We start from the raw sequence: 13,224 nt of genomic DNA, 5'->3' as shown, positions 1-13,224 counted from the left end.
CTGCCTGGCAGCTCCAGCCACTCATCCCCAGATCAGTCAGACTATTCTGATGTGTCTGGTAGCCAATCTTGGGCAACACAGCCTGTATCTGCTTATGACATTTTCATGGAGTAGATAAGTTTTCTCTAATAGTAGGCAGCTAGCATCAGCTTGTTTTGAGGCGTATTTTTGCATGTTCACAAACAGGTTAATTTGGTTTGCTTTTTTTCCCCTTCCTCCTCTAGTTACAAATTCCTTGCTTCTTTCCAGGAGGCCAGTGACATTTTCTCCAAATAGTGCTGAGTAGGCTGAATTGCTACAGTACTGTTTAATCGTGTTTCTTGGCATCTTCTTCTACAGAATGTTTAAGAATTTGCTGAAGGAAGTGAGAATATATGCACAAAAGTTTATTGACAGAGGGAAAGATTTCAACTTGGAACTGGCCATTAAAACAAGAATTATTTCAGATGGTTTGAAGTATTCATTGGCGACTGGAAACTGGGGTGATCAAAAGAAAGCTCATCAGGCCAGAGCAGGAGTATCTCAGGTACAACAGCTGAAAAAGGCACAGTAGCATTTGTCAGATATACATAAGAGTAAAACTGTATCGTGGAAGTGTTTAACGTTGAAACTGTGCATGTTGTATGTTAAATAAAAACATTTTAAAAGGAAGTTTCCATAGCTGAAACAGGTGAAGATCCAAATAGATGAATCTGGTGTGGGGTTTGGGATATTTTTTGTTGTTTGGTTTTGGTTTTAGCTATTGTGTTCACTGCTAAACAGCTGGTGTAACTCTTGTTAAGATTTTTTGTGTTAAAACATATGCTTGTGTGTCTGGTCAAGCCCTAGTCCCCGGGGAATCTTTAGGTAAGATGGATTTCTTTCCTTTAATTACTTCCAGTGCTTCACAGGTGGCTAAAGACATTTGAGTGACACCTCATAATATAACATTTATGTATTCCACAGCCTAATAATGAGGAGCACTGACTTTATTAGCCCAGAGCAGCGCTTAGTTGAGCTTGTTTCCTATAAAGGTGGAAACAGGAAAGAGACAAGGGTTTTTAAATGCCAGCATTTTTTGTTGTCCGGAGCCCTGGTGAGATCATAATTTGGGGAGGGCAAAGTTAGGAAAGAGGTGAAGATGGGAAGTGTCCCTGGATGATGTGTTGTTGGGGTATGTGTATGAGGGGCTTGTTTGCTTTCTATATAAACTCTCACCTTTCAGGCTGTAAAATTAATTTTTCTTAAGTTTTTGAGGAGCCTTGAGCAGACTCTGAAAAAAATGTAAATGCTGATTCACTCCTAATAACAAAGTTGTCTTAGTTTTTCAAACTTAAGTTTGAAAAGATCCCTGTGTCATTGTACTGGCAAACCCTCCTGGTGAAAATGCAGTTTAAAAAGTATTTTTACAAGTATGGCTCATTCTAGTTACCTAATCAGAGTAAGCTATACTACAAAAAAAAACAGATTTTAAGGGTAAACAGTCTAAGATTAACGGAGGTGAACTAAAAAGTGTAGCTAACAAAAATCACAGCTATTGTAGTTCTTTTGAAGTACATCGTTTCTAGAGGGCCTTGATCCTTTGCTCTAATGTATCATCACGTCTGTCAACTATACACTTAAGGTTTAACTAACGGAATTCCTTACTATGTGCAGGTGTTGAACCGCCTGACTTTTGCATCAACACTCTCCCATCTGAGACGCCTGAATTCTCCAATTGGTAGAGATGGTAAACTAGCAAAGCCCAGACAGCTGCACAATACGCTGTGGGGAATGGTTTGCCCTGCTGAGACCCCAGAGGTGATGAAAATAATATTTATGTCAGTACTTATGCCTAACTGCATTTATCTGCTGGTTGTGCTATAGCCATGGCAATTGTGATGGTCACTTGCACTTTAAATGCTGATGTGAATATTTAGCTTTATAGCTAACTCTGTAGTTGAATGATGCATTCATGTTTTGTGTCCAGTTTCTTGAGGACTGAAAGTTTAAGTTCTCAGACCTTTTTGGGGGAATCTCTTGATCTGGAAATGCAAGTTAACTTTGTGTTTCTACTAGGGTCATGCAGTAGGACTTGTGAAGAACTTGGCCCTGATGGCTTATATTTCTGTGGGGTCTCAGCCATCCCCAATTTTGGAATTCTTGGAAGAGTGGAGTATGGAAAACCTGGAAGAAATATCTCCAGCAGCAATAGCTGAGTATGTGCAAATGAAATTGTTTAAACAGATTTCAGCCTTTTATCCTGCACAGCAGTTCAAGTGTTTGTGTTTTATGTTTTTATTATTACTGGATTTTTTTCCCCTCTTTTTAGTGCTACCAAGATCTTTGTTAATGGCTGCTGGGTAGGAATACACAAAGATCCAGAGCAGCTCATGAATACCCTAAGGAAGCTCCGTCGTCAGATGGACATCATTGTGTCAGAGGTATAAATTTTACATCTAGAGTTTGGGTATCTTTTCAGATGAGAGAGGATAATGCCTTGATACGACTTTGCAAGCTCCAAATGGTATTATTTGCAAATCTTTTTCTGAACGTACTTCACATTGCTTATTTGTTTGTTTCGGGAATTTAGGGGGGGGGGGGGTGGGGGGGTGGGTTTTTTTGTTTGATGTTGTGTGTGGTTTGTTAAGAGGATCCAGTTGAAGAAAACCGTTGAAAATAGTCTCTTGAAATGCTCCTGTTTGTAGGAGTGTTAATGTATGTTCTGTGCTGCTGATGGGACCTGTAAGGTGCTTTAGGGAACTTTGTTATCCTATTTTGTGATCCATAGTTCTGATACAAGGCTAAGACTTTGTATTCATGGGGTGCTGCTTTCATGTACAGGTCTCAATGATTAGGGATATTCGTGAGCGAGAAATCCGCATCTATACTGATGCAGGCAGAATTTGTCGACCACTTTTAATTGTGGAAAAACAGAAGCTGCTGTTGAAGAAAAGGCATATTGACCAGCTGAAGGAACGAGAGTATAACAATTACAGGTAAGATATTTTCCTGATATGTTCCTGAAATCAGGGTAGATTTAGATTAGATATTGGGAAGAAATTCTTTGCTCTGAGAGTACTGAGACACTGGTAAAGGTTGCCCAGGGAAGTTGTGGATGCCCCCTCCCTGGAGGGGTTCAATAGGCCAGGTTGGATGGGGCCTTGGGCAGCCTGGTCTGGTGGGAGGTGTCCCTGCCCATGGCAGGGGGGTTGGACCAGATGATCTTTACAGTCCGTTCCAGCCCAAACCATTCAATGATTCTGTGAAATTCGACTGAATGTCTGATTTTCCATCTTGGAAGCTGCAAGTTTACTCAGATTGGAGAGAGAAATGTTTAAAGCTTTGTGCAACACAAAGATGCTCTCTCTGCCTGGTAGCTTATTTTATCACACTGAGACAGTATAGTAATAATAAGTCAGGGATGTCCTTGTTCTTGTTACTGTTGAAGAGAAACATTTTATGTGTTAGTTGAGTATTTCAGACATTGATTTTTCAGTTGGCAGGATCTCGTGGCCAGTGGTGTAGTAGAGTACATTGATACACTGGAAGAAGAGACTGTGATGCTGGCAATGACTCCAGATGACTTGCAGGAGAAAGGTGTGGCATATTGTTCAACATACACGCACTGTGAGATTCACCCATCGATGATCCTGGGAGTATGCGCATCTATTATCCCTTTCCCTGATCACAACCAGGTCAGTGCCTTGCTTCTGACATCCTGCTTTTAGAGTTGATAGAAAATCCACAGGTGGATGTGTAAAGAGCTTTATGTACATATACACTGATCTTTCCTTGTCTTGTCTAGTCTCCCAGGAACACCTACCAGTCTGCTATGGGTAAACAGGCTATGGGAGTTTACATTACAAACTTTCACGTCCGTATGGATACGCTGGCACATGTGTTGTATTATCCTCAGAAGCCCCTTGTAACAACACGCTCCATGGAGTACTTGCGATTTAGAGAGTTACCAGCAGGTATGTTGTCATCTAACATTTATTAAACAAAAATACTGCTGTTTAAACTATATCACAAGTGTCATGTGTATAATATTTAGCAAATGTATATAACTTAAAAAAAATAGTTACAGGCTAAATGTCAACTTGTAGCTTGACACCTAGACTGCAAAAAATACATTTCTAGCGTTGCAGCTGAAACTACTTTATTCATATAGTCTGCTAAAATCTAACTGGAAAAATGCACTTTCTGCATTGGTGTTTGCTGGGTTCTTCACAAGGGGTCACTCTTGACTCTTTTCTACCTAAAGTTGCATTTGGTGGTACCACATGTTTTTTGTCTGTGGGGCATGGAGATTTTATCTGAGGAAGTGTAGAACAGCTTCATTGTAGAGAATACAGCTTATTTTGAGTTATAAGTAATGCCTTTCTGGTGTGTGTGCATCCTGTCAAATAATTTGGTCTATATATTACAGGTATCAACTCGATTGTAGCCATTGCATCATACACAGGCTATAACCAGGAAGACTCTGTCATCATGAACCGTTCTGCTGTTGACAGAGGCTTTTTCAGGTGAGACTTTGTAAATTTTTTAGCTATTTGGAAGGAAAAAAAAAAAAAAGGACTTTGAGTTGTCCAGAGGCTCAAGAAGAGGTCATATTACGCTAGAAGAGGCAGTATTGCGGCTTTGTAATATCGTCTTGTCTTTAGTAGCATCACAGCTGCTCCCAGTGAGGATTGGCATGTTCCTCTCACTAGGAACGGCTGTTGGGGCAACTGGCAACTGTTGTGACTGTGCATATTACAGCTTTTAGATGCCTGTGGTTAGCTGTCAGCGGGTCAATGGGTTTCTAGTTTTGTTCATTTTCTTTTGTCCAAGTTGAGCCCAAGAATTTTGTGTTTGGTATCTTGGATCTACTGCCTTCCAGCGTAGAATAAGTGTGAGACTATTAGACTTTTGTGGCTCACATGAAACTTTTCTAGAATCTCCTGTAATAGTACCCATAATATGTGATAAAAGCATGATTATAGTGAAATTGAGATGTACAGATGAGGAAAAATGATGCTGGTTTCACTGGAGAGGGCTTTATAACTTTATTTCAGATCTGTGTTCTACCGCTCATACAAAGAGCAAGAGTCTAAAAAAGGCTATGACCAAGAGGAAGTTTTTGAAAAGCCTACACGTGAAACTTGCCAAGGTAAGATACAGGAATGTATGAAGACTGAGGTTTTAAATTAAATTGTTGTGGGCAGGGTAGTTAATGTTGTTGAGCTGATTTAGTCTTTATTTGGGGACATGTAAAATAGCAAAATTTTCTGGTTTAATAGCAAAATACATCACTTGAGATATTTGCATAGAATTCTCTTCAGACACATTAGCAGTAGTCTGAAGGTGCAAGCAGATTTAGACTTTTCTGTTCTGTACAAATTCAACATATTAAAAAGTTTGGGAGTCTACTTTTTTTTTTCTTTTTTTTCCCCCAAGGTATGAGGCATGCAATCTATGACAAACTTGATGATGATGGTTTGATAGCTCCTGGGGTACGTGTGTCTGGGGACGATGTCATCATCGGCAAAACGGTAACGCTGCCAGAAAACGAAGACGAACTGGAAAGCACCAACAGGCGTTTCACAAAGAGAGACTGTAGCACTTTTCTGCGAACGAGTGAGACTGGCATTGTAGATCAGGTCATGGTAACCCTTAACCAGGAAGGATACAAGTTCTGCAAGATAAGGGTGAGCACTGACGTGTGTGCTTTCTACTTCTAGTAATTTTTTTCTCTATTTAAGTTACGTATTGAATGTTTTCCTATGGCTTCCAGGTACGCTCTGTAAGAATCCCACAAATTGGAGATAAATTTGCCAGCAGACATGGTCAGAAAGGAACCTGTGGTATCCAGTACAGGCAAGAGGTAGTGATTTTTCTTTTTCCTTAACATTTTCTCTCTGATCTGAGCATTGGTACTGCCTTAAGTGAGTTGTCTGTGGAATACCTACTCAGGTGCAATATATCGACTTAACTAAAATATGTTTAGAAACGGACACTGTTGCTGCTTATGTGCCACTTCAGTGCCCTTGAAATGCTTTAGAAGATTTAATTTGAATCCACACAATTGCTTTTCTTAGAGCTGATATTCTGAGAAGTACTCACTGTTTGTTTTCCTGCCCTAGGATATGCCCTTCACCTGTGAAGGCATCACACCTGATATAATTATCAACCCTCATGCCATCCCTTCCCGTATGACCATTGGTCACTTGATTGAGTGTCTTCAGGGGAAGGTAAGAAGAATCTTTTATACTGCATGTCTGAGCAATATGAATTAAATGGGGCTTTTGGGTTTTTTCCTTTTTTTAAGATACTACTCCCCAGTAGGTACTCAGTAGGAACTGAAAATAGGGATTGTTCTCCAGTTACCTGATAGCAAAAGCAAGCTTCTTGAGGGAGACCTACAGTCCTTAAAATTTTGTCCAGCAAGTCAAACTATGTTGTACTCTTTCATCTGTTGCTTTTGTTCTAAACATTTCCCATGACTTAGAAAAAAGAGTTGCAGATTTGCTGATACTGTGTGTTTTTGAAAATCTCACTATAAATTGTCTAGCTGATAAAGCAAAATAGGGTACTGTCATAGGCATGGCATCTCAACTTCTGGCATTAAGAGTTATAGCTGTTTGAAACTGCTTAATGTCATCTGACCAGTCCTTCAGAAATCTGACAAGGTTTTGCAAATCTTTTTTCTGCAGGTGTCTGCAAACAAGGGAGAAATTGGTGATGCTACACCTTTCAATGATGCTGTCAATGTGCAGAAGATTTCCAATCTTTTATCAGATTATGGCTATCATCTAAGAGGAAATGAGGTATAATCATAATATCAATTTACTGTAATTTTTTGATGTACATTTGATGGACAGTAAGGCTTATGATTCAGTGATTTCATTGACTACTTTAGGTCCTCTACAATGGCTTTACTGGTCGAAAAATCACATCGCAGATCTTCATTGGTCCTACATATTACCAGCGGTTGAAGCACATGGTAGATGACAAAATCCATTCTCGTGCAAGAGGGCCAATCCAGATACTTAACAGACAGCCCATGGAAGGCAGATCTCGGTAAGGATGTTTCATTAGTTTCTATACATTGTTTTCTTTTTCTTTGAAGTTTTTTAGCCTGAGAAATCAGCTGCCTCAGCTTTGCAGCTGAAACTTAATTAGCTCACCCTAATTAGCCACCCATTTTCTTGTTTGGCTTAAGATGATGTATTTGGTGCAGATGTCAAGGTTTTGATAGCAGGAGGTGCTGCTGAGGTGGCCTCTCTGAGAAAGGACCAGGGGTTGTCCTGTGCCTGTTAGCCGAAGCTGATCCCATCAGCGATGCTGGTGGGGCCTTTGTGGCGAGATATTTTAAAAGAGTGAAAAATGCCCTGCAGCAGCTGTGAGACAGAGGTGAGAAAATGTGAGAGGAACAGCCCTGTAGATACCATGGTCAGAGAAGAGGTGCTCCAGGCACTGGAGCAGAGATCTCCCTGCAGGCTGTGGAGAGACCATGGTGAAGCAGATACCCATGCTGCACCTTGCAGAAAGCCCACGCTGGAGAAGGCTCCTGGCAGGAGCTGTGACCTGTGGGGGATGCAAACTGTTCCTGAGGGATTTTACCCTGCAGGGTACTCCCTGCTGGTGGAGTAGTTTGGATTATCCCATGGGAGGGATGCCATGCTAGAGCAGGGAAAAAGTGTGAGGAAGAAGGAGTGGCAAAGAGGAACTGTTGTGCACTGACTGCAACCCCCCTTCCCCCTGTGGCAGCAGGGAGAGGAGGAAGGGGTTGGGAATGAAGGAGTAAAGTTGAGCCTGGAAAAAAGTAGGGGAGACAATGTTTTTAGTTTTGTCATTGTGTCTCATCACCCTGCTCCATTCTTAATGGACAGTAAATTAAACTAGTTTTCCCCATGCTGAGTCTGTTTTGCCTGTGATGGTAATTGGTAAGCAATCTCCGTTTTTACCTTGAACTACGAGCTTTTCCATCTTATGCTCTCCCCCTGTCCTGTTGACGTGGGGGAGAAAGAGCCATTTGGTGGGCATATTCTGAGGTCTTAAAGGATAATTAATGTACAGCTTTACTCCTGCCTTGTAATACTGCTGTTGTGTTTGTGACTAGTTACTTGTTCCACCAACGAGAACTGATACATTTTGCCAATGAACTCAGAAATTGAGGGGTTTTTTCCTTCTTCTTTTCAGTGATGGTGGCCTTCGTTTTGGAGAAATGGAACGGGATTGCCAGATTGCTCATGGAGCAGCCCAGTTCTTGAGAGAGAGGTTGTTTGAAGCGTCAGACCCATACCAAGTCCACGTCTGCAACCTCTGTGGGATCATGGCAATTGCAAACACAAGGACTCACACGTATGAATGCCGCGGATGCCGTAATAAAACCCAGGTACGTGTGGTTCTCATCAGCCTGTGTTTCTCTTTGTGGGCAAGAGGAAATGCCACTCGGGTGAACAGGAGGAGAGGGAAGTAAATATTTAAAGCAGCACCAGAACAATTGCTATTTTAGTTTTATAACTGTTTTAAGTGTTTATAGTGTCCTAGTTAATTTGGATGTTTCCTTATTAATTTTACAGTGTTGGCTTGTAACTTGGCAGGAAATGCTGTTCCAGTCTTTTGCAGTGCAGAGTTTTCAGAGACTTTAAAAGTAAACGCTTGAGAGCTTTATTTTTAGAAGTAAAACTCAGAATTGCAGGAATTTAAAGCCATCGCCCTTGTGACTGTCGCCATGAAGATACTTATGCTTGCAGAGCTGGGTCCCCACGGGAGGTCTTTTTTTTGTTTTTCTTTTTTGAAAACAACAACAACAAAAAGGCTCTGTAGTGTGTGCTTGGTTACAGAACTATGTCAAGGGGAAAGTGGCACCAGAGATAAAAATAGTTGCCTTAAACAGGCTTGTTCATGTGCTAGGGACTGGCTGCTGCAACTCTAACATGAGTGTTGGGGTTGTTAGAGAGACCTGCTGGAAATCTTCACTGCATTTACTGCACAGCAGGCACACGTTCTCTTGTTAAATGGCTCTTGTTTAAGATCAGATCCCTTGGCTGCAGGTTTTATCATTAAAAATGGGTTTTGGATCACTGCTGTACAGCCTCTACAGTCAGTCTCAGCTTCCCTCTTCCCCTTCCTGTCTGTGAGCAATTCTTGTTAAATGCTTTCATGCATAACTTCAGCTTCACTTAGGAGCCAAAAACTTGCTAAGTTATTTGTGTAGAGGGTGGTGGAAGTTGATCCTTTAGGAGAGCTTATCCAGGCCTTTTGAAATCTCTTTCCAGATATCTTTGGTTCGAATGCCCTATGCCTGCAAACTCCTCTTCCAAGAACTGATGTCGATGAGTATTGCACCTCGAATGATGAGCGTTTAGCCTTTTAAAAGGGCTTTTTAAAATTTTTTTATTTTTAAAATGAGACTGAAGTGCTCGGGTTTTGTTTCATTTTGTGTAGGTTGAATTTAAAATACAGTTTTACTCATCGGCTATGTGCTACTCAAAGGTATGTTTATTTCCTGTAAATAGAAATAAAAATCATAGTCAAACCTGTGAATCTCTTTATTTGTGTATCTGTGAAGGAAGTGTGCAAGCAAACTGGGAATCGAAGAATAAGGCCATTAAGAGGGAATGCGTAGTGAGCCAGAAAAAGCCAGAGGTTGCAGCCTTCCAAAATACTAATTTAAAACTGTGCGTAGGTGAAAGTCCTCGCATCACATCACAGCTCTGCACCATCATCTGTGGAAAAACAAAAACATGTTACGCTCTGTGCTGTTCCACGGGGTAATGTCACAACTTGGGCAGTGAGTGAGTTAGCTGAGAGTGAGATTCAACAACCCAGTCCTCACCCCCTCCTTCCTTCTTTTCCCGCTGCAGGACTGCTACAGTAGCAGGGGGATGGTAATAGATGGCATTTTTTAGTGCTGAGATCACCTGGACATGGGACACAGACTCCCTTACCGTGTAGGGTGTAGCTCTGACATCTGACAGTTTGTTCCATTAAAGTTATCAATTTCCTTAAAGTAACAGGGAACTGCCAGCTTATTGCTTAGCTACAGCATGCTTGCTTGAGAGCTTTCCTACAGCTGAAAAGAAACAGCTGGAACATGTGCTGTGTGTATGAGAAATAAACCACAAGATGATATACACGGTACTACAGCCTCCTGGTAGAGTTCCTGTGAGAGGGGGAGCGAACATCTTCTATTCTGGGGTATAAGTGTGCTGCTCATGGCACAGCGCAGTAAAACTCGATTGCATTCATATCCATAAATAAGATGTTTGAAAAGGGATTAGAGACTAGCTAAAAACCTTCAGCAAAGTTCTTATGTGTAAGTGATACCAGGATTCATTTTATGCTCTTATTTCAATGTCAGGTGCTGTTAATAATTTTCCTACAGGAGATACAAAGGACGGCACAAATTTAGGGTTGGAAAACCACTGAAAGGTGCTTTGTAAAAACCCCAAAAGGTGTTTTTAATTTGGTATCTTAATCTCCAGTACTTTACAGCACTTGGGGAGTTATTTAACAATCCCTTAAGAACTCTAGTAGCTGAGATTTCCTGGTAATATTTTGCCAAACCCAGTCAAAGCTGCATGCTAAACTGGTATTTCTCGTGTGCTGGGGTTTTTTTGTTTGTTTTGGGTTTTTTCAGAAAGCATTAAACAGAGGTGGTCCCTCTGTATCAGATAAATGAGAAAACTGTTAGGGGAAAGCGCTGCTGAGTGTTCAGCCACACTACCTACCTTTGGTCATGGCTATCTCATGCAGAGTTTCCACAACATGGATTTTTGCAGAAGCTGTTGCCTCTCCTTTGGCATTTGATGCATGACACTCGTATTCTCCAGCATCCTCTTTGCTCAGAGGAGATATCTAGGGGAAGAAAGACACCCCCCATCCCTGGTAAGTATACTGTGCATAGGTAAGAGGTGATCTGTTTTAAGTTATCTTATATAACTTGTTAATTGCTTGAGACATAATGAGATGAACAGAGGGGCATGAAGTGTCTTTCACACTGTTCTCTGTTCATGAGCTGTTTGCAGACTGTGCTGTAGTGTTTGTGCAGCTCTGTGCATGCACAAAATACTTACGAGCACCCAGCCAGTCACTTCGTGTTTCTCAGGGCCCCCTCGGGTCTGGATAGCCAAGTTTTCTCGGTCCCCAGGCAGAAGCTCCATCCTCTGCACACCAAACTGTCCCCGAATTATCTAAACAGAAGGCAGAAAGGTGTGATAACTTCAGGGCTTATGTATGCTAGAACTGTTAGGACCATACCTGCATGTAGACAAGATCGGCGCTAGTTTTACATGAATGTGTTCTGTGCAGGAGCAGTGCTTTTTCTAATGCCAGCATTTCACCTTATCCTCTGCATAGTGCAGCCTCACTACTCCAATGCCTTGGTGTCTGCACTGAGACTGTGTGCCCGTTCCCGCAGCAGGAACAGAGAGGAGCAGGGCTTTCTGGTGTGGATGGTGCTGGGCAGTGGGGTGTGCAAACACACCCTGCACTGATGCCCTCACAGAACTTGCGTGCATGTTCCCAGTGGTGTGCTTAGCCCATCAAATAATGCCTGTGCTGAACAAGGAGGATTTGGCTGCCCGCAGCTTCTGATAGCCACACATCAATCCAGGTCAGCAGCCTGAAGCCAGCTGCCTTCTGGCTTGGGACTGGGGGACAGCAGGAGCTGACTGCTCTTGTTTGAAGAGCCTCCCCCACAACTTCCCTGATGATCAGGCTTTTTAGCATAGCAGTAGCAGAGAACTGAGCATCTGCATGTTGTTCCTGGGATGGTCTCTCCCTGCATGACCTATGCTCTTCCCAGTAGCCCAAGGGCAGCCCTGCAGATCCAGGCAGTTCTTCCTGGTAGGTCAACGAGAGCAGCAGTGCGGTCATTCCCCAGTGCTGTGTGTCAGAGCCCAGAGCATAGCACAGGGTAAGTGGTGCTCGGCCCTTGTTATCACCAGATCAAGTAGTCTCTTGGCCATGAGGAAGAGGCACGAAAAGCAGAGCAGCGCTGACAATCAGTGTAAAGACGGCTTGTAAACAAGCAGAAAATGAACTGCATTGTGTGCTCAGCCAACAGTCTGCTCTGGGATCCCTAGGAGTAGAGGTTGCTGTCTCTCTGAGCCAGTCTGTTTTTTTCCTCTGTACTATTCTTAATCTAGTATTGTTTCAGCCATGCACTGGCTCTCAGCCCTATCTGTAACTGGGATCTTTGCTCAACACTGGCCCCTGCCCTAAGCCAGGTGTTACCAGCACGCTGCCAAAATTGTGCGCTGCTGGCTACTGGTGATAGCTGCCCCATGCGGTTCCTGTTCCTGATGTGGGTGAGCCATGTCCAGCCACCTCAGTCACTGCTGCCAGCAGGGTGACAGCAGGTCAAGGGACATTCCCTGCGTGCTCTGAATACCAAGTGCTACCAAGTCCTGTTCTGCCTCAGGATCAACAAGAGCTTAGAGAAAGCCATGACTAAAGACTAAGCAAAGCCAGATGTTTGGGGGTGGACAGAACTGCACAGATGGGAGATCTCATCAAAGCTGTGTGTTTCTAAGGAAGGATCTGCGATGGTCTGTATGCTTACCAGGCAGTTTTGGCTGCCTCAGGTTTCCTGTGCTCTTAAGAGTTCCCAGCAGGTCACTCACCTTGTTCCAGATGAGGACAGGGGTGGGGATACCAATGACTTCACAGCTCAGGTAGATCTGTGCTCCTGTCACATTCCAGATGTCCTTTGGAGGGGTCACGATGGAGGGTCCTGCAAAACAAGAGAAATGCTTTTAAGTACTGGGTGACTGCAAGCCTTTGTCCTGACCAGCCTTTTACATGGGGCTAATCACTTCTGACGGGTTTTGAGGATGAGGTGAAGGGGGTTCCTGCCTGGAGCAAAGCTGGTCTGATCCCATATCACAGCACTTCCCTCTCCAAAGCTATATGTGCATCTGTCCTTAAGCTGTTCAGGCTGATGGGCACTTGCCCCACATACTGCTCCTGTTTTACCTGCGTGCAACACTCAGCCAAAGGAGAGGGCTGGAGGGTGGCAGAGCTCTCCTTGGAGGGGTCTGGGAAGGAACAGGTGAATGCAGAGCTCCGCTTTGCCCCAGAGAGCTCCAGTCCCTGGTTAAACAGGGAGTTGTCTCCAAAACCAGATGGGAACAGAGCTGTTTTGCAGATTTGGCTGGAGATGTTTACCCCTCGGGCTGGAGACGTAACCCCTATCCCAGAAAGGGAAGAATGGCCTTTTCTGTTCAACCTCTCTTTAGCAGGGCTGTTTTGCAATATGCAGCTATTAAT

General features: G+C 43.0%; 2 protein-coding genes across 2 annotated transcripts; one reads left to right on the top strand and one right to left on the bottom strand.

Annotated features, from left to right (window-relative positions):
• Positions 1-339: 339 nt before the first annotated feature.
• On the top strand, positions 340-9,487 carry POLR2B (polymerase (RNA) II (DNA directed) polypeptide B, 140kDa; the record flags this gene model as incomplete). Its single annotated transcript, XM_010178932.1, has 16 exons — positions 340-526; positions 1,636-1,779; positions 2,038-2,177; positions 2,291-2,402; positions 2,803-2,957; positions 3,458-3,656; positions 3,767-3,935; positions 4,391-4,487; positions 5,019-5,113; positions 5,401-5,651; positions 5,738-5,827; positions 6,087-6,194; positions 6,657-6,770; positions 6,863-7,023; positions 8,146-8,341; positions 9,228-9,487. Coding segments are annotated over 16 exons (2,308 nt in total), but the record flags the coding sequence as incomplete, so codon positions are not given.
• LOC104536350 (insulin-like growth factor-binding protein 7) lies at positions 9,431-12,688 on the bottom strand (the record flags this gene model as incomplete). The annotated part of the gene is made up of 4 exons (XM_010178931.1): positions 9,431-9,677; positions 10,683-10,809; positions 11,028-11,144; positions 12,579-12,688. Coding segments are annotated over 4 exons (374 nt in total), but the record flags the coding sequence as incomplete, so codon positions are not given.
• Between the last annotated feature and the right edge of the window lie 536 nt (positions 12,689-13,224).

Source organism: Mesitornis unicolor, unplaced genomic scaffold (genome assembly GCF_000695765.1).
Source record: "Mesitornis unicolor isolate BGI_N332 unplaced genomic scaffold, ASM69576v1 scaffold1712, whole genome shotgun sequence".
NCBI classification, from domain to species: Eukaryota; Metazoa; Chordata; class Aves; order Mesitornithiformes; family Mesitornithidae; genus Mesitornis; species Mesitornis unicolor.
This window is presented reverse-complemented; position numbering and strand designations above follow the sequence as displayed.